Source organism: Myxine glutinosa, chromosome 10 (assembly GCF_964187855.1).
Source record: "Myxine glutinosa chromosome 10, kmMyxGlut1.1, whole genome shotgun sequence".
NCBI classification, from domain to species: Eukaryota; Metazoa; Chordata; class Myxini; order Myxiniformes; family Myxinidae; genus Myxine; species Myxine glutinosa.
Genome location: NC_136270.1, coordinates 8,915,061 through 8,935,253, shown reverse-complemented (window position 1 = coordinate 8,935,253; position 20,193 = coordinate 8,915,061). Strand labels below are relative to the sequence as shown.

The 20,193-nt window shown below is 42.0% G+C and overlaps 1 protein-coding gene across 3 annotated transcripts in view; it reads right to left on the bottom strand.

Annotated features, from left to right (window-relative positions):
* Positions 1-703: 703 nt before the first annotated feature.
* The window catches only part of LOC137434249 (protein CBFA2T1), a 164,078-nt gene continuing 144,588 nt past the window's right edge, over positions 704-20,193 (bottom strand). For all 3 annotated transcript variants that reach the window (XM_068127069.2, XM_068127070.2, XM_068127071.2), the window contains 6 exons: positions 20,116-20,193; positions 8,468-8,553; positions 7,473-7,608; positions 5,871-5,936; positions 4,188-4,378; positions 704-3,867 (listed from right to left, as the gene is read on the bottom strand). The exon at positions 20,116-20,193 is cut by the window's right edge and continues 218 nt beyond it. In XM_068127069.2, the coding sequence (XP_067983170.1) occupies positions 3,556-3,867; positions 4,188-4,378; positions 5,871-5,936; positions 7,473-7,608; positions 8,468-8,553; positions 20,116-20,193 (869 nt within the window). In that variant the 3' untranslated portion in view covers positions 704-3,555. The remainder of the gene's footprint in view (positions 3,868-4,187; positions 4,379-5,870; positions 5,937-7,472; positions 7,609-8,467; positions 8,554-20,115) is intronic.

Below are 20,193 nucleotides of genomic sequence, written 5' to 3'. Positions count from 1 at the left end.
ACAAAAATTGTTAATACACGGTGAATATACAACCAGTGCCATCACTCCACACACCCTATACATCTTCTGAGTTTTCCAGATTTTCCAATCCAGTGGAAACCTTGTCAACTCGCTCACCTTGAGCTGAGCATAGTCATTTCATTCATCTTGAAAATATATACCTGGCGGCCCCAAAATCAACAGTTTTGAAACCTAAGCAGATTCCAATACACAATGAGGTTGTCTTGAAGACTATCCATGATCAAATACTGATTGATCTGGGCCTTGAATTCCAATACCTACCTTCAAATGTCAGTTACCTGGTAAATTCCATAAAATAAATCGAAGTCTAATATCACCTTTTCAGGTGAAACAAAGCACCTTCAATCACATACTGTGAGAATGACACGAGAGCGCAAGGTTGCCGATTATGTGTGAGAGGTAACAGCAGTGTGCAGCTTTTACTGTACTATTTCAATGAGCAAAATGGCACATCCATGAGTTATAGTCTGCAAAATTATTTTCAAAGGGCACATCCATGACCTTTGACTTGTTGAACCTCAAATGAATCGGTTCATCTTTGTATTACAGTCCATACTTGTGCCAAATGTGGTTGAAATCCCTTGTGTTTCACAAGATATCCTGATAACAAACAACCGATAACGGACGGACGGACAACCGGAAAACCTTCAGCTGCGGTGGCATAACGACAACAAAACATCCAAGCTGTCAAGCCAAAATCATTTAATAAAGTAATATTAACTGCAGCAATACCTGATTGATATTAGCAAGAGACATCACAATACAGATCAAAATGCAGAATGAAATAACAGACTTACACAACATCAATATCCCCAATGGACAACACGAAACCTAGTGTAACCTACACTAACCCTACTTTTGGGCTGTCATGACCAAACTTCGACTATATAGAAAACAAAAAAAGTTATTGCACAACATCTCATACAGTTTGGACATTTTTTTTAAGAAGAAGAAGAAAAAAAAAAGAAGAAGGTGCACCACATTAGCGCTGCAAAGGATTTTAAAATAAAAATAAAAAAGCCAAAATTGGACGCACATTTTAAATCGCTGTCATTGCGTTAAAATCCCCATCTTATAGCGACCTGCACAGAACGTTCCGATGTCGATGGGGCTGAAAGGGAGCTTCTGTGGTTTCATTTAATCTCCCTTCTTATTGCAAGCTCTACTCAAGGAATGTCCAGAAAAACGGCAAAAGGCCTTGGTTTGTCATGGACGCGCCCGGCACGCGTGCGCCGCAGGCCGAAATATCCGAATTGCACCTTCTCTGCATCCCGGAGAATCCCACCTCCTTGAACGACTCAAATTCTGCTTTGGAATGCGGATGCTTTTATTTTGTCTGAGGTCTCCTGGATATAAGTACTTAGTCACACCACACAGACGTCAAATGCACGCAGGTCGGAGAAAAATTTGAAATAAAAAACAAAACAAAACAAAAAAAGAGTGAAGGATTCCAAAGCAAGAGATCAAAAGAAAAACCTGGTGCTTGTTTCTTCGATCATTTTATGAAAACATCTCGAATGCAGCTGAAATAGTGAAGAGTTCATGAGGTCCAAGTTTCTGAAAAACATCACAATTTAGCAGCCAGTGGCCAAATTTGGTGCTTCGATGATTTTGGTTACTTCCCGAGCGAAAGCGTAGGCCAGAGAGGTAGGTGCGAAATGACTTCAGCTTTAAACGCGAACAGAGAGAGAGACAAAGTCACATGGAAAGGTATAAAAAAAAATTAACATGATTCCAAACACAGGAGGAAAATGGAGGAAGAAAAATCAAAAAAAGGAAGGAAGGGGTGGAGGAGGGAAGGAAAAAAAAGAAGAAGAAGAAGAAGAAAGGAATAAAAACAAAAAGCTATATCAGATGCCCTTGTAATACCCTGTAACATCTTTCATATATTAAACTCTTTTCTGTAACATGTTAAGAAAAATAGATGTGAACATATTTAGGAGTATGAATACATCAGGTAAAATGTACCTAGCACAAATGTCACCCAAAACGTGCATCCTATAGTCAGAAGATAGTGGCTCAACAGAATGCGAAGGTTTTGGTCCACCAAACCTCTCTTTGGCTGGTGATTCGTAAATCCACGTTTTTCCGCCTCACCCGGAGCACTGCGGCGCTGGCGTGGCACGCAAACGTCCCATCACTTTTACAATGGTGAAAAATCCATGCAACACTCACACAGACGTCTGCACTTAAAGAATGACGGAAACAGTTCGTTTATAAGCATCTTACAATTTCCTGCGCATCTTGCACGCGCTTATCAAACGGGAGGTAAAACTACACGATCACCATACATCGTCTATAAAAAGAAGTTTGTCCGTTTCCAAGCGGAATAAAATGCGAAGAGTTACTCCGAGTGCAGCACTAGTCTCATCATCACCATGCTGTTAAGGAGCACAAAAAGCTGCCAGAAAAATAAACCCCCCCCCCCAAAACCCCCAATTAAACAAACAAAGTGCCAGGGAGAATATTATCCCCCTCAACATAAATCAAGTGACAATTGCATTCTATCTTTACATGTCTAACTGTACATGGCTACATAATGAGCGTAAGTATCACGTATTTGTGGATAGGGAGGAGGTGGGCAAGGGTTGTTGTTTTTTTTGGGAGGGGGGGCATCATCTGTGACCACAGTGGTCGCTTCAACAATATGAACCAAAACATGCAAGCCAAAGTTACAAGTAAACCAGGTAGTTATCTATTACTATTTAGCACCCTCATTACCCTCCCTCCTTCACGTAACATTATTCCACTCGATCGGATTTAACCATTTCCTTCCTTTATATGGGCTGTGGGAAAGTGGGAGGTTGTGGTAGGGGAGGACATGCCCCCCACGACTTTGTGTAGGATTGAGCTGGAGCGTATCTAGAAATTGAGTTTCCATATCACATATCGCATTATCGCAAGCACTTGAGTGACGGAGAGACGAAGATAGAACGTGAGGCGTATGGCAGTTACGCAGCTCTGACATTTACATCCAAACTCCCCCACTCCTCCCGCAAAGTTTTGAGCATTTCATTTGTTGTGCTGATTGTCTTATCTCTGTGACAGGTAGCATCGGTTGTCATGCAGGTAGGTAGAGAGAAGAGGAAGAAAAAAAAAAAACTGGGCTCGGTCGGTGACCAAAATCTCGAAATCCACACGGCAGGGCTCCTGCAGTTTGTGACTGGTCATTCGAGGCCGATGCTGGTGGAGTCATAAACAGCCGGAAAGAGGCAGATGTGTGATAAAGTAGAACGTTTTGCTCACTGGCATGCCGAATCAATTGAGAGTGGCATTCTTATGAGCTTTGGGAAAATGCATCATGGCTGTCAAGCCTTGCACCGTCAGTATCTTTCTTGCTATCACAGAAGACGCTGACAAGAAAAAAAATTCCATTGCAATATGGAATCCATTCACAGCATGCCATTAAAGCAAAACCCACGCAGGCCACAGGCCCAGAGTGTGCAGGACGAAGTTTTTTTTTTGAGGTTTAATCTGTGAGTCTATTTGTCAACTACAGCAAGTCATGCTTCTTCTATGGTCAAATACAGCGACTCAACAAGAAGCCATTTCATTGGAAACGCTCTCCGTCGTTGGAGCGGGTGAACAATCGCCTTGAATTGCCTGAGGAGCCGATGCGGGCTCGGTCGGACTGGAAGGCCGGCTGGCCACTGCGCGGGTCGGCGAACTTGGGGTGGCGGGGATCTCCGCACGGGGAGGCACCGTTGCATGTTGAGATGACAGGCCGGAGCCGCACGCATGGTGGTGCCTTTCCCAGTCCTTGTGCTGGCAGAAGGAGCCGCAGTAACGTGCTGCGTTGCACCCGCTACAAGTCTCGCTGGCCTTGCGCCCGCAGTTCCAGCAGTTCTGTGGGGATGAGGCAGGAACTCTCAAAGATGATCCGCAAATCCAACTTTCCTTGGAATACATAAAACTTCCATTTAAGCAAAAAAAAAATTTCAAAAAAATATATTAGAAGGGAACGTTAAACACATCATTTGCAGCCCCTCTCCTCAAACCCAAGCTTCCCTTCCAATCACAATATTCATTCTCCTTTAAGATAGAGATGAAGGTTCATGGAAGAGTGATAGTACTTTACTACATCACTCCTGAAGATGGACACGGGACATACGGGCAAGCAAGATCGGTGAGGAAAAGAACATCCCCCTTGCCCACAGGTGCAATACCTCGCTTGAGTCCTCCTGCTGGTTAGCCAATGATGCGGCGTCATCGGCGGCTTTCCTCTTGGTCTCAAGCACTGCCCGATCCATTTTAGCACGCTCCGCAGCAATCATCTCGTGCGCTTTCCTCTCGGCCTCCGCAACGGCCTTTTGCAGCTCTGACACCGCTTGTCGTTTTACTTCATTTACTGCCTCCTCTGTAATGCACAAACCACCAGGCTTGCGGTTGGTGAATGCAAAGAACCCCAAAAGTTACAGGCCCACAGGTGTTCGGTAGGATATGGGTAATGGTGACAGTGCAACAGTTTGAGGTAGGCTTTAATGCTTCCATTGCTACACAGGAGAGCATGTGCAGGCCACAAAAGAATGTCATGTGGTTTTGTAATGTCTTAAAAGCCATCACCTCGCACGGACATAATTCTTACCAGGACCTTCAATTTCCATAGTCTGAGGGTCAGGCATTTGTATCCGGGCACCACCATTGTATCACAAACGACCAGCCCATCTAATTACTACTTGTTTTCAGTATTCTTCTCATTTTAACAGACAAATAGCCAGGCACAACTGCCACAACAGGCACGACCACTATCAACAGAATGCATAATAATAATGCTTCATCCTAATTGTTGCTTTTTTCCCCCTTTTTTTTTTAAGCCCTTTGCAAATGCTTCAAAGAAAAGGCTTAGAATGTGGAGGAGAAAAAAAAGAAGAGCAAACACGGAAAATGAAATTGGAGCCATCACGCAGTGTCACTCGCACTCTGGCTTGGCCTATCGCGACGGTACGAGCTGGCGTGGGACGCAGGTGCGAACAGCTGCCTCTAATCCACAGGCAGAGTTAGTGGCAATGCCCTTGAGCTATGGCTGTACCTGGGGGGCATTAAAAACCCAGCCGGCATGCACCTGCCCTTCTTCCTCATCTCTCCATTTCCCTACGACTCCCCTCCCCATACGTGCCACTTCCTCTATAGACTCTTCTTATATTCTCCCATCTACCATCATTATACCTCGTCTTTCTTTCCCTATCCAATGCTGACTTGAAGTTTGTGAATATTCTCTTTTTACTTCCTTTCTATCCCTGACATTTCCACCAATCTCCTCTTCCCTCATTTAATTCTTTCTTAATCCTTCACCCCCCCCCCCCCCCCCTGCTATGCTCTCCTCCTAATTACCATATTCAATATTTGTTGCCTGCATTACACATGCAGATTCAATTAGCAACAGACGCGAGAACCTTAAATCAATTAACGTCGAATTACTGGCCCAGATCAGGTGGCAGAGACAGATGCATCCATTTGCACACAGCCGCTGCTGCCCATGGAGCATATTTCACAACAAAACTGCCTATTTTGGCATAGAGGAGGGAAAAACAAATAACAACAACAAAAATAACAATTCTTGGGAAAAAGATCACATTTCACTGTGCACAAGAGGAAATATCCTACTCCATCCAAATTCATTCATTCATTGATCAGCAAAAGGCAACATTGAATAAAGATTTGCTCTTCGCTTCACAAACTTTTCATTCACCAAATTTTTCCTTCCAGATACAATCTCTGCACTCTCAATTCTGGGACTCGCAGGACCACTATCCATCCTAATCAGATTACAATTGCATGCCACAGGAACCTAATTATCCTAATAGATCCCAATATGTAACATATAATCAGCAATAATAAAGAAACATTACCAGCTTTTCTCCATATGTCTTCTGGCAAATAGGTCGATGTCTGTCCAAAGAACTCGTGGTTGGAATCTTGAAATGAAAAGAAACATTTGATTTGTTAAGCACAACATTATATGCAGGAAAGGTTCCCCCAGGAATATCAAAACAATATCCACCACTCTCACAGAACTTCCTTCCCCTCCCTTCCAACACAATACTAAATCAAGACAGAGCATTTAACAATCCAGAGCCTTGTCAGGGAATATAGATTACAGTAGATCTGAGAATGAACTATCTCTATTAAAGTAGACGCTCTCACGGTGGACAATCTTAGAATATAGACTCACGGTCGCACGCTCACCCATCACTCACTGACACGTTCCAATTACAGTAGCCTCTCCCGTCCCTTTGGGAACATGCGAGGCGAACTAAGGCAACACACATATTTTCTCAAGACGTGCCAGTGGGGATCGAGGAAAAAATTAAGAAGAGCAGAATATAATTACGTAATTGTAAAAAGATACACACAAGGAAGAAAAAAATAATTCAAATTCTTAAATTAACATTCAAATGAAAATACCCCAATAAAGGAATTGACTATTCAGCTAAATGTGAGCCAGTCGAGGCCAAAAAATGGATATCTCGCTAATTGGTAGCAGTCTGGCATATCTGTTTCCAACATGTAATGTATACGAGTATTAAAACTAGAGAGTATAATAGAGGAATAAAAAATAAATAAAAAGACGAATTAGTAACGACGAGTTCAATCAATACATTGATGGGATTTAACCTCTCAGCAGATTACCTGGAATGAATGTGATCGGTCTGCAACAACTGACTCAGGCCTCAAAGATTTCGATGCTCATTGTAGAGAGCCAGTTTTTATGTTCAGGAAGAGACCTGCGCAAGGACTATGGTGGCTGTAATTTAGTTTTTGATACTATACAAGAAGAGAGAACCACCTTCAGAGGCCATTTTTCCCCACAAGGCAGGGTTGGCCTTTTTTGGGCACAGTGTTCCCCTTTTTGAAGCAATGTTTTATGGCCGGATGCCCTTCCTGCCGCCAACCCTGTTAGTCGCCTCTTGCGACACACAGGGAATTACCAGTGAGCTGGTACTCAATTTGCCGACCTCGCAAGGGGATGACAGGCTGAGTCAACCCTCCTGGGTTTAATTCAGCGATCGACCGGGATTCGAACCTAAGATCATAGGATCCCAAGCCAGCACCCTAACCGCTAAGCCAACACCAGGCTATTTCTAACCTGGGATTTGAACCCAGGATCCTAGGATCCCAAGCCAGCACCCTAACCGCTAAGCCAACACCAGGCTATTTCTAACCTGGGATTTGAACCCAGGATCCTAGGATCCCAAGCCAGCACCCTAACCGCTAAGCCAACACCAGGCTATTTCTAACCTGGGATTTGAACCCAGGATCCTAGGATCCCAAGCCAGCACCCTAACCGCTAAGCCAACACCAGGCTATTTCTAACCTGGGATTTGAACCCAGGATCCTAGGATCCCAAGCCGGCACCCTAACCGCTAAGCCAACACCAGGCTCAATATACAACACCAACAACACCAGGCTTTTTATACTATGTTGTAATTTGTTTCCTATCAGCTCCTTACCCTTCTTGAGCTCCTCGGCATTACTGTAACGTCGCACCCAGAAGCTGAGCTCCTCGCGATCCGCCTCCTGACAGCGCCGCATCACCGTTAGAGCACGGCGGGTCTTTTCCACCATGTCCAGGATGCAGTTCAGGAGCTGTTTGTGGAGGAAATGCACACAGCAAGAGGTTTAGTTAATTTGCACCTGGAGTAGGAACCGCTTACACTGTCAACAGAAGTCAACTTCACATTCCCTTTCATTGGCAGGAGATGGAACGGTGTGACACTTTTTTTTCTTTTTCTTTTTTTTTGGATATATATATATATATATATATATATATATATATATATATATATATATATTGTATACACATTTTGTACACGTTTCTTTTTGTTTTTGTATATATATATTTTTTGTATATTCTTTATTTTTATTTTTTGGATATATATATATATATATATATATTTTGTATACACATTTTGTATATGTTTCTTTTTGTTTTTGTATATATATATTTTTTGTATATTCTTTATTTTTATTTTTTGGATATATGTACATATATATATTTTGTATACACATTTTGTATACGTTTCTTTTTGTTTTTGTATATATATATTTTTTGTATATTCTTTATTTTTATTTTTATTTTTTGGATATATATATATATATATATATTTTGTATACACATTTTGTATACGTTTCTTTTTGTTTTTGTATATATATATTTTTTGTATACATTCTTTTTTTTTCTTTTTTCTTTTTTTTGATTCACCTCTTAAAATGAAAGGGGACTACAAGTGGCCGACATTAAATGTTCGAAGATAACAGGCACGCATGTTTCGCAAACAGAAAGAAACCACAACAATCAACGTTCAAGAAGACAGAGCATCAATGACCTCCAAGGAAAGAAATCAAAAGACTTTGATTGCATTTGTGGCACAACCTATCACCTTCCTCAAACTTCACAGGATCAAATAAGAGAGCCAAAGGCGGTGAAAGCAATCGAGGCACTCACATTGTCCAAATGTTTCCATTCTTCGGCCCACTCACGGTCTGTCAGTCGATGATCGATAACTTCCTCCTGCCGTGCAGTGTGCAGCCCTGTTGAACGCAAAATAAAGTTCAACTCTTCTTTAAAAAATAAAAGATGGAGTCAATTAAACAGAGCATTTCCTCAGGCGGTCCTCACAAACCTCCATGGCACAGTTCATCAAAAACTGCCCTCCACGGCCCACGGCATGTTACTTGACTGTTATGGACAATCTCTACCTTCCTTTGTTACGGAACTGGGTGAGCAAACGAACACTGAGCGTCAATGGTGTTCGCCTGATACAAATCTCACCAACATGTGGAGCATACCACCGATTCACCGGTGAGAGGGATATTACTCCTCGAAGTAGGTATTGTTAGAAGATACTATTATTAGAAGTAGATATTACTCCATTGGGTTAGCTTGCACAACACGGTACCTGGTATAACCAGCCATTCACACAACCTTACAAACAAAACATTAACTTCCTGCATGGCACCAGGGGGGTAAGGGTGGGTTCATTTGCTGCGAACTTAGTATGTTATTTATAACCATTTTGCCGGTGATTTCGTTTTTCTTATTCTAAATATCTATACTATATTATAATAAATAGCACCTCAAAACAGGCGTAACCCCTCAGCCCATGCATGGTGGAAACCAATTTCAAGATGGCTGCCGTGGAGGCCATATTGAAAATCGCAGCACGCCCATTTTCGAAAGGAACCTTCCTCTACTCAACCCCAACACACACTGCAAAAATGGATTTAATCGGACAAGCCGTTCTCCTTGAAATTGACGGAAACCAAAAGTTGAAGGACGCCCAGACGCCCAAACGACGCCGTGACGACAATACCCCTAAGCCCAATTTGGGCTGAGGGGTGAAAAGTGCCAAGTCTGTCTGTCGGTTTGTCGTGTTATAACTTGAGAACGGATTAACAGATTTCAACAAATCCTACTGCAGTAGCCTGGTGATGGCTTAGCGGTTAGGGTGCCGGCTTGGGATCCTAGGATCCTCGTTTTGAATCCCGGTCGATCGCTGAATTAACGCCAGGGGGGTTGACTCAGCCTGTCATCCTTCCGAGGTCGGCAAATTGAGTACCAGTTCACTGGTAATTCCCTGTGTGTCGCAGGAGGCAACTAACAGGGTTGGTGGCAGGAAGGGCATCCGGCCATAAAACTGCCTCAAAAAGGGGACCAAGGTGCCCGAAAAAGACCAACCCCTGCTCATTGGGGAAAAACGGCCTCTGAAGATGGTTCTTCTTGTTCTACTACAGTGGAGTCAGGGAACTCCCAGAAAGATTTTGATGCAAAAAAGAAATAAATAAATAAATAACGGTCAGTTTGTGTGTATGGGTGTGGGCACACGTGTCGAAACTGCAAACGCCAACTTGCGATGCTGGTTTTGCCCACACAGAAGGCAGGATCTCCCAGGCATCCTTTTTAGTTCTTGGTATTTCTGTCAGTGAAGAGATTGGTCTTATATTCTAGTTTTTCTCAGAGTAAAAAAAAAAAAATTCAACTAAAAATTAAACTTTTTTTCCCATGCGAAGGGGGATGGGGGCGGGGGGAATGCCCCAGGACTCCCCTTAGCATGGCGCGTTTTAGCGAACAAACCAGGGATAGTCAATAGTTTACAATTTTAGATTCACACCCCACCTTTGACAGTGCTTGTGACAGGCCTGAACTTGCTATTCTCATGGCAGGAAGGAACATGAGGCTAATAATACTTCGCAGCAGTGCCAGGATACAGAGTAGTTTGAGGATTATCAGAACCCTGAACATCTCCGATCTGTCTAAAAAATTTTAAAAGTAAAAACAAACAAATATGTTGCTGTAAACTAATCGAAGAGCAGAAATGCCAACCCATTACCATGGCTTTTAGGAGTAACTCTCAAAACTTTGTTGATTTTCAGGAGCATAATCATTGATAAAGATAAACGGTGAGTATTTATGTCTACCAACTTCACCTAATTGTACACAAGTAACTCTCTTTTTCATTGAAATGCTTGATTCAGGGCCATCTTGTTATCATGCGCAGACAAGGCATTCCAAATTGAGAAAATGATGGGAAGTGGAAAGGATATGAGAGAGAAGGGAGGGTTGGGGTGGGAAGGAAAAGGAACTTGGTGGTTGGGAGTGGGGAGAGATTCAAGGTGAGAACCAATCCTGAAAAACATCACCACTCTGCCACAGGAAACTCCATTGAGAATGCAGAAAACTGTAATTTGTTTAGGGTGCTGGCGATAACTCGCATACTCTTCGTTAAAGACACCGTGGGGGTTTTATCGTCCACCAACAACTAGTGCTGGCAGATGGTTCCTGAAGCTTAACGTCCTTCCGGTAGATGGCACACATTGATGCCTCGACCTGTTTGGAAACACTAGGGTGACAGTTTATAACTGGGTTGAGAATCAAACAAAGGCTAGACAGGTCAAAGGTGACTGGGCGGACCTCAAAGGTCTCCGGCCACCCTAAAGTGGACATATACACTACACAAAAAAATAATATTACATATACAGTGCCCTCCATAAGTATTGGAACAGTGGAGTAAAATTTGTGATTATTGTTATAAAAATCAAGAAATTTGGATTTGAGATCAAAATAATATGAGGAAAGAGTACAGAAGGTCAGTTTATATTTCGTGGTATTTCTATGTTTCTATGTTTTAACATTGTAGAACAATAGCACTTTATGTTCATTCCCCCCATTTTAGGTAATCACAAGTATTGGAAGATTAACTTAAAGTAAATTAAAGTAGTATAATAGTTATTATTTGGTTGCATATCCTGTGACTGTGACCTGCTATTGCATAGTCTGTGACCCAGTGACATCACCAAACTCTTGGTATATTCCTGTGAGATGCTCTCCCAAGACATTAATGCAGCCATTTTTAGTTGTTTGTTTTGGGTTTTTCTGACTTATCGTCTCCTTTCCCACAAGTGAAATGCATACGCCATTATATTTAAATCATGAGATTGAATTGGTAGGGTCTAAACCCCTACTAATTCAGATGAGTGAGCCTGTTACAGAGGCATCCATGCAAGCCCAAGCCATGACACTACCTCCACTATGCTTCACAGATGAGGTCGTATGCTTTGGATCAAATGTAGTTCCTTCCTTTCTCCAAACTTTCACCTTTCCATCGATTTGATAAAGGTTTGTATTGGTGTCATCTGTCCATAAAACTGTTCCAGAACTCTACTAGCCTTGTTCCAGTACTCCAGCTCTGTACTTCTTGTCAAATTCTAATCTGGCCTGTTTTTGGTGCTGACTAGAGGCTTGCATCTTGAGGTGTAGCCTTTGTAATTCTGTTGTCAATGTCTTTTGCTGATGGTAAATTGTGACACTTTCACCCCTGCACTCCGGAGATTGTTGGTGATGTCACTGACAGTTGTTTTAGGGTTTTTATTCACAGTTCTGGGAATTTTTCTGTCATCAACTGCAATTGTTTTCCTTGGCCGACCTGGCCGTTGTCTATTGCTTACTAGTAAACTAGTGGTTTATTTCTTTTTCAAGATATTCCAAATTGTTGTATTTGCTATGCCCAAATTTTGTGCTATGGTTCTAAATGAATTATTTTTGTTCTTTCAGTTTCCAAATGGCTTGTTTATCTTTCATAGACAGTTCTCTGGTCTTCATGTTGGTTTATGCCTACTGACTCCAAAGGCAGACTCCCATGGCAAAAGCAAAGGCTAAAACCAAGACTAGACATTCACAGTTCTTTTATGTGTGAACAATCAATGTAACAACAAACACCTGAGCAACAAGAAACACCTGACAGTCATTTGTTCCAATACTTATGCTTACCTAAAATGGGGGGACTGGCCATAAAAAGTGTGATTGTTCTACAATGGTAAAACATATACAGTCGGACTCCGCTACTCGCTGTTACCCTCTTCGCGGGTTCCACGTATTCGCGGTTGATAAAATGCAACTTGTTTCTCCATTCACGGAAAAGTGTCCCGCAAATTCGCAGTTTTTTTTTCTTTTCGCGGCTGTGTTCCACGAAATTGCGGTTTATTTTTTCCTATTCACGGCCGTGTTCCACGAATTCGCGGTTTTTCAGGGGCGCCAAAAAAATTTCACGAGCCGTTAACTTGACACATTTATGAAACAAATCTTTTACCAGCCATGCATAAAGTAGCTGGACATACGCAAATACACATCTTCTACGAGCCGCAAGCATGATCTGCTTATACATTCACTGCTGTGTGCTTTGCGTTTTCATGGCTTTTGCGGCCGCAAATTTTAGCCGCACAATAATCGAGAGCTTCGGGGGATGTTCCACCAGCTGCGTAAACAAGTCAACCCCACGATTTTTAGAATGAAAACGCTTCATTAAATATAGTATTGAAATTAGCAACTAGGCTCAATATGGCATCATCTGATAACATTCCCCACAAACAACGTGCAGAGTATTCACTCCTCCCGCAACTACCCACAATGCTCACATTCCTTCAATAGATTGGAAATGGTACCTGGTGGTGTCTTTTTTGAAGTTATGTGTAAGCATTTTTTAATGAAACTGTAATCACGTGCATTTGTGGTCAAAAACATTTCAAACTTTAAAAATTTTCCTCTATGAATCAGGAACCGCCGGGAACCTATAACGTATTTCCCTTTTCCCCAGTGAAACAATGCCACGGCATACATTCACGGGATTTTCATCGACCTTTGCGGAATATCGTCGACATTCTTGGGATTTGCTTCACCATTCTTGGGATTTACCTCACCATTCGTGGATCTTACCTCACCATCCGTGGTTTGTTCCTCTCTATTCGCGGATTTTCGTGACTTGGGAACCTATCCCAGCTTTTTCCATTGAAACAATGCCCCGCCATTCGCGGTTTCGCTATTCGTGGCATTTTCCAGGAACGTATCCCCCGCGAACAGCGGGGTCCGACGGTGCCCCGTTTGATAACAAATCCAAATTTCTTTTGATCATATTTTTTATCTTGAATATATAGCGATAATAACAAATTTGACTTCACTGTCCCAATACTTATTGAGGGCACTGTATATAATTTAAACAGATAATGTAAGTTACTACAGTAAACATTTACTATGAACCTGGAATAACCAATGATGTATTTAATAACTAGTGGATGTATCCATCAAGGCATTTTGGTTATTTCTGTTTTCTTATTCTCTTTCTGCTTCTAATGTCCTCCAGCTCTTTCAAATCCCTTACCATCCCAGCACCTGATCTTGATGGGTACATCACCGATATGGGTGACACTTCACGCAGCATTCCATGAAAGGACTGCTGTTGCTGTTATTGATGCTATTGTTGTTGTTGGTGCTGTTATTCTCTGGCCCTCCCATCCCATCAAATCCCATTATATTACATCACCAGTTCTTGATGAATATATTCACTAGCATTTAATAAAGTGACCCAATGAGCATTAGTGCAGCAAAGAAACCCTGCTTGGTCAGGATGTATGCTTGCAGTAATTTACATGCACATGCGGTGCTATGCGTTTATTGCAAAATATATCCTTATATGACAAAAATTTTTTACATACAGTAACATGGGATTTATCATAACCATCAATGTATCATATTGATCTTCACAGAAGGTCAATGATGCTGAAAATAGTTTCAGGGCAAGGATTCGAGTTGGGGTTATGCTGGGTGGTTTGCCATTGCTTTCCCAGCAATCAGTCAGGGCACTAGTTATAATTTATTGACGGTGTCGGCGATAGCTTGCCGACACTTTGTGAAGGACACTGTATGTTCTTTATCGTCCACCACATAATACCCGCAGATGGGATACCCGTTTAATGTTAATCCGAGGGACCACACACATTGATGAATCACCGTGCCTGTGAAACACCAGGGTGACAGTTTACAGCTGGGTCGAGATTCAAACCCAAGCTAGACAGCTTAGAGGTGATTTTTGTGTACCTCAAAGATATTCTGTCATACCCAACATAGGATTAGTCATCATAAATACACGTTCCATAAGAACAAAAACGTTTGAAAAGCATTGGCCACAGGTGACATGATCGCCCACACTAATATTTCAAGAAGCCTTTCTCAAAAACTTTATGGGTCAGGTTCATCTCATGTAAGCGTAACTCTTATTTCCAAATAAGTATATAAAATTTAAAAACTTCAAATTGTAATGTCTGTTTGAATTGTAATGTGTATGATCCTGACTTTCTGAAAGCCAGAAACAAAACATGCCACAAAAGTTTGCTTGCATATTCAGACCACAGCTTTCATGAGAAGCCCACGACAGGTAACCGATCCTTAAGGAGCAGAGAGAAAGTCAAGGCCCATTACCACGGAAGATAATATTATAGAGACATGCGTACTGGCAATTTCAATCGCTGAGTATTATTCCTTTTCATTTTGTGTAAGATTCAATGGGGTTTTTTTTTAATGGAAGAATTTTTTTTCCCCAAAAACAGAAAAAATGTTTTCAATACAAGTAACAAGTATGCACTCACATACTTAATATAGCAACTGGAAACCACGATGACGATACGCAAACACTGTCAAAAGCTGACAGCAATCTTCAGTTCAGGTGGGAGGTCCAACTCGTATTTTTAGCACTTTCGGTAGCGTTTGAAAACAAACTGCACTTGTCATTTTTTTATGCCTCCGCCAACGAAGTCGCCGGAGGCATTATGTTATCGGGGTGTCCGTCCGTCCGTACGGGCTAAACTTCGTTTTTCTCAGCAACTATATGTCCGATTGAGACAAAATTTTCAGGGCAGGAGTGACACCCATGCAGAATGTTTTTTTATGATAATTGTGACATCATAGGTCACGTGGTTTGGCAGCCATCTTGGATAGAAAAACGAACCTTATCCGATCAACACGAAACTTCACAAACGTGATCCCCTACCCATATATATGCAGAGTGTACATTTGTACGGTCATGTGATGTGGTATGGCAGCCATATTAGCTTGAAAGCCGATATTTAAAAAAATCCCTTCTCTGAAACAGCTTCACCGATCGATGTGAAACCTGTCATGGCTGGTGAAAATGTGATACTTGAAAACAGCTGAAGGGATTTAAATTCAAACTTGCTTATTTTTAGGGCAGTGAACGAGGGCATCTACCCGCTGTGGGACTATGCGGAGGCATATTGGCGACACAGTCACATTGTTCTAGTTTTTTTTTTTTTTTTACACTTGTTAAAAATGACCGGCCCAGGCAACAAATTTCTCTCCCAATCAGTAAGGTTTACATATGATGCTCGACTCGAGGTACAATGCTCGACTCGGGTAAAGCGATTCATTGAAAGGATTTCACCATCACATAACGTCTGGTATGCTACATGAAGTTTTTTTTACCATTTCATTAACTGTTCAACGCAACTATTTCTCAACCAAAATAAGTAAGATGTCGAAAACGGTGTTATCCCACATGGGTGTAAAATAATATTGCAATCAAAATACAAATGAAAATAAACGCCTAAATGACGATGCATTTGGTGGAATGTCAGAGCATGATGAAGGCAGCTCTTAAAGCCACCGGATGCCATCTTGTTTATCAAAAACAAAGAGTTGAGAACATTGTAATTGCAGCAGAAAGTTTCTGAGTATGAAGGTTAAAAAATATTATATTCAAGGTGGTGTATGATCAAAACATTGTTATCAATGTCTATTTCTCTCTTCATACGAAATTGAGTTCATGTGTGTGTCACAGCTCTATTATATTGAAGAAAAACAAACAAACAGGCCAAAACTCCAGCTTTGCTGCATCACGTGGTCAATCGGGAGAAATACTCATGAACCTTGGCAATACCCCTTATGACTCTTTCCTTCTTCCGATGCCCTGCCCCAAACTCCTATCTCCTCCATCCATATCCCCACCTCCCCCCACATTCCTCACTGTGCACATATTGTGCAGATGGTCTCCTAATTATAAGTCAAGGTACACATTCACAACTTTGTTCCACGGCTATATCCGTGCTTATAACCGCGAATGAATAAACGAATGAATAAATGCCGATGCGTAAAGGCTACCTCAGGTACCTGTACTTTTAAAGGGTCTCTGGCATCGAGTTGTTGGTATAATTTTGGGGTTGTCTAGGTGTGATAATAACCCTTGCTCTTTTTAACCAGCATCCTTTAAAAGGAACACATAACCGCATCGATGGACAATTGCTCAAGGTCACTGATTGTGTTGCACTAATGCTGGTCATGAATGTCAAGACAAATGTGACGTAACAATATTGACAAGTATCATAATCAACCGTCGAAGTTGTTCAAAGACAAAACAAAAACACATCGGCCTGCACGTGGCTCCGAGCGGACACTCTGTGCTTGATTCCTGGCCAGACTATAAACTGCCATCCTGGGGCTTCACTGATCGGATGTTGAATCAATGAGAAGGAATTTTTGGCTGAGGGACGCCAAGCAGGTGTGCTGTCTGCTCGCATTCTTGGTGAACATTAGCAATCCGCACAGTCCATTTCAAAATAACAGATCGTTCTGAGCAGTTACCCTTGCCAAATTATACACTCATTTACTCGTGTCCTCATCTCAGGAAGCACTGCAACATCCATATATGGTGCAATCAGCAAGCCAGGTACTTCATACCTATGTTATTACCCTCACCAGAGGAGAGGGCATTTGATTCCTTTTGTCTGTTTGTCCGCACAGAATAAATATGCTTTTCTCTGCAACCGTTGGTCCGATTGACAGGAAGTGTTCACCATAGGTGCACCTCCACCTGTATAATTTTTTTTCATGATAACTATGACGTCATAGGTCACATGGTACGGGTGCCATCTTGGAAAAACCAAAAGACTTTGCACCTATATATCTCCGAAAGCGCTGTGTTGAAAAAATTGGGACATGGCTCATTGTAAAGAACTCTCCATGGGGAATAAAATATGGTAATGATGATATCATAGGTGCCTCCATTATGACGTCATAATTCGACAAGTACAAACTTCATCCGATCAAGATGAAATTTCTTGAGCGTCATCTATGGATAAATTGGTTGAGAAAGAAAAGAAATAATGACGTCATCGGTCACGTGGTTCAGCTGCCATATTAATTTTAACACAAAAGCCTTAAAACCCACTAAAACCCCTTTTTCGCCGAAACGGCGAAGCAGATCGAGGCAAAAGATTACATGCCTGATCGCATACCCATGACGAACAAAAAGTTCCGTGACCATGACGTCGTAGGTCACATGGTTTGGCGGCTCAGATTTCTTTTTAAGAATAAAACTTTAAAAAGCCACTCCTCCGGAACGGCTGAACAGATCAAACGGAAACTTCACACATATGTTCCCCATGCATTGCGTATATCATGCTACCCTTGAATAATTAATATGTCACATGGTTTGGTGGCCATGTTGCTGTTGGATTGAACGAAAATCTTTAAAAAAAATTATATCTCTTGAACCGCTTAATTGATCCATGTGAAACTTCAAAGTAATGTAGTAGTCATAAAGTAGAACACGTTTAAAACTTCATTATGATTGGTCTTACGGTCTGGCAGCCAGAAGCTGTTGTTTGAAGCAGAAACTCTACGATATAATCTTCTCCAGCCATGCGAGTTTTCAATATATCTATTAATTACGTACCGTTTGAAGTCAGTGGCATTCGGTCTATTAATTACGTACGTCTATTAATTATGTACTTTCAGAATGTACCTTTCGACACTTTGGACTGCTGAGACCCAATGGACCTTTGACGAACCTTTAAGACCCCTCAAGACCCTTAAGACAACCAAGACCCCAACATACCCTGAAGGTCCTTAAATACCATGAAGAACCAGGGGACCCCAAGGACCCAAAAGACCCTGAGAATTCAGACGACTCAAAACACCCAAAGACCCATAGGACACTGATGACCCAAAAGACTCCGATGATGCAAAAGACCCCGGGGACTCAAAAGACCCCGAGGACAGCCTCATTAAAAAAATATTTAAAATACAATACTGAATTCGGTTTTATAAAGAGGACGTAATGTGTCACGCATGTCTGATGAAAGTGGGGTTGTACAAAATAATGAAAGAATGTACAAAAACACCCCACAAAATACACCTCACAAACACGTCCTGGCGAGGATCTGCAATCTCTGATTGCTCTTTCTTGTTCTTGTGATACAATTGCGAAAAATTAGGTGGAGATGCTATATATATACACAAAGAATTAAGTTAAGCACCCCCCCCGTTTTTTTACAACCTCGCACATTACAAGTTTGTTGTCGTCAAAACAGTGTAATATACCCATGATATTGCTATATTTTCTGGAGAAGTGATATTATGGTCACATAAAAACATAACAATCATGCCGTTTTCAATATTTTAATCTGAATAATTTAAGGTGAAATTTTTTGGGAATTTTAGGCATATTTTCACCTCAATTTAAGTATGGAGCTATAGGTCCATCACGGACAGTGTGGATGACGTTTATGTTTTCTAACGTACAGTCATTGTTCTGAGAAGACCTCTAGCGATCTTTGCGTCAATAACGTGTGTAGGACCCACGTGATCGGATCACTGACTCAACCCTACGTCTCATAGACCCTGTAAGCCGTCGTATGCGTTGCTGTGGCAGGTTGTTCCATTCCCGATGTAATGCACGTTCCAATTCATCCAGATTGGCTATTGGAGGGACCATCTTCGCAATTTGTCGTCCCAACATGTCCCAAACGTGCTCGAGGGGGTTCAGGTTCAGGACAGGATTACGGGGTGCTTAACTTAATTCTTTGTGTAGGGGTGCTTAACTTAATTCTTTGTGTATATATATGCTACCCACTGTGCTTTGCTGCTAGATCGCGATATCACAGTCGATATTGGTGATACGTGCAAGGGACACGAGCATAAATAGAGATCTCTTCACCTGCACCCTCGAACAATTTTGACCATTAATTTAGAGAGGCAGTCAATGCCATGCACATTGACTTGTGGCATAGTCGTGCAGTCGCTTGGCAGGCGGCACACAAAAGCACGGCCAAGATTCGAACTTGAGACTCCTGGGACGACACGCACATTATTTACAACTGCAGTGTTTTCAAGGCCCCGAAGGCTGAAAATAAGCTCCAAAGTGAAAACAGCAGCACATTTCCTCGGTGTGTGTGTGTGTGTGTGTGTGTGTGGGGGGGGGGGGGGGTGCATGTGGGTGTGCGTGTGAGTGCAACCGACTAAGGCGGAGGCAAGCATGCTCGCCAAAGAGGCGATGGTCCAGAATCTCAATCTCAAAGCATCACGGGCAGCGGCATTTTGGACGAAATCCTCCTTTAAAAGGAATGTTAAGCGGTCTGTCCCATCTGTATTTACTTATAAGTGTAAAAAAATCCTTCTCAAAGTCTAGTTATCTTCTGCCAAACCGACATCAGCTAGGTATTCCGAGTTCGCCAAAGCTGTGACGATACAATTTTACCTTAACAACCACAAAACTACTTATGAAGAAGACAACACAGTAACAACCTCACCGATTGATCTATAACACAACCTTCGGATTCAACATAATGACTATGGTCCATAATTTGGCGCTTACAAAATACTGACCACGTCCCACACCAACCTACCCAAGCACAGAAATGATGACGTACTAAAGTATTGAACAAGCAACTCATCAGCAAGTTCTCATTTCATTATAAAACACAGGCAATAGGAATAAACTGTGTTGAAAGAAAGGATTTTCCAGAACGTACCCAAGGTGCGGTGCCGGTCTCCTGGAGAGTCGCGCGGTTCACTATGTCTGCCATAGGCCTCCCGGAAAGCAGGTGTGC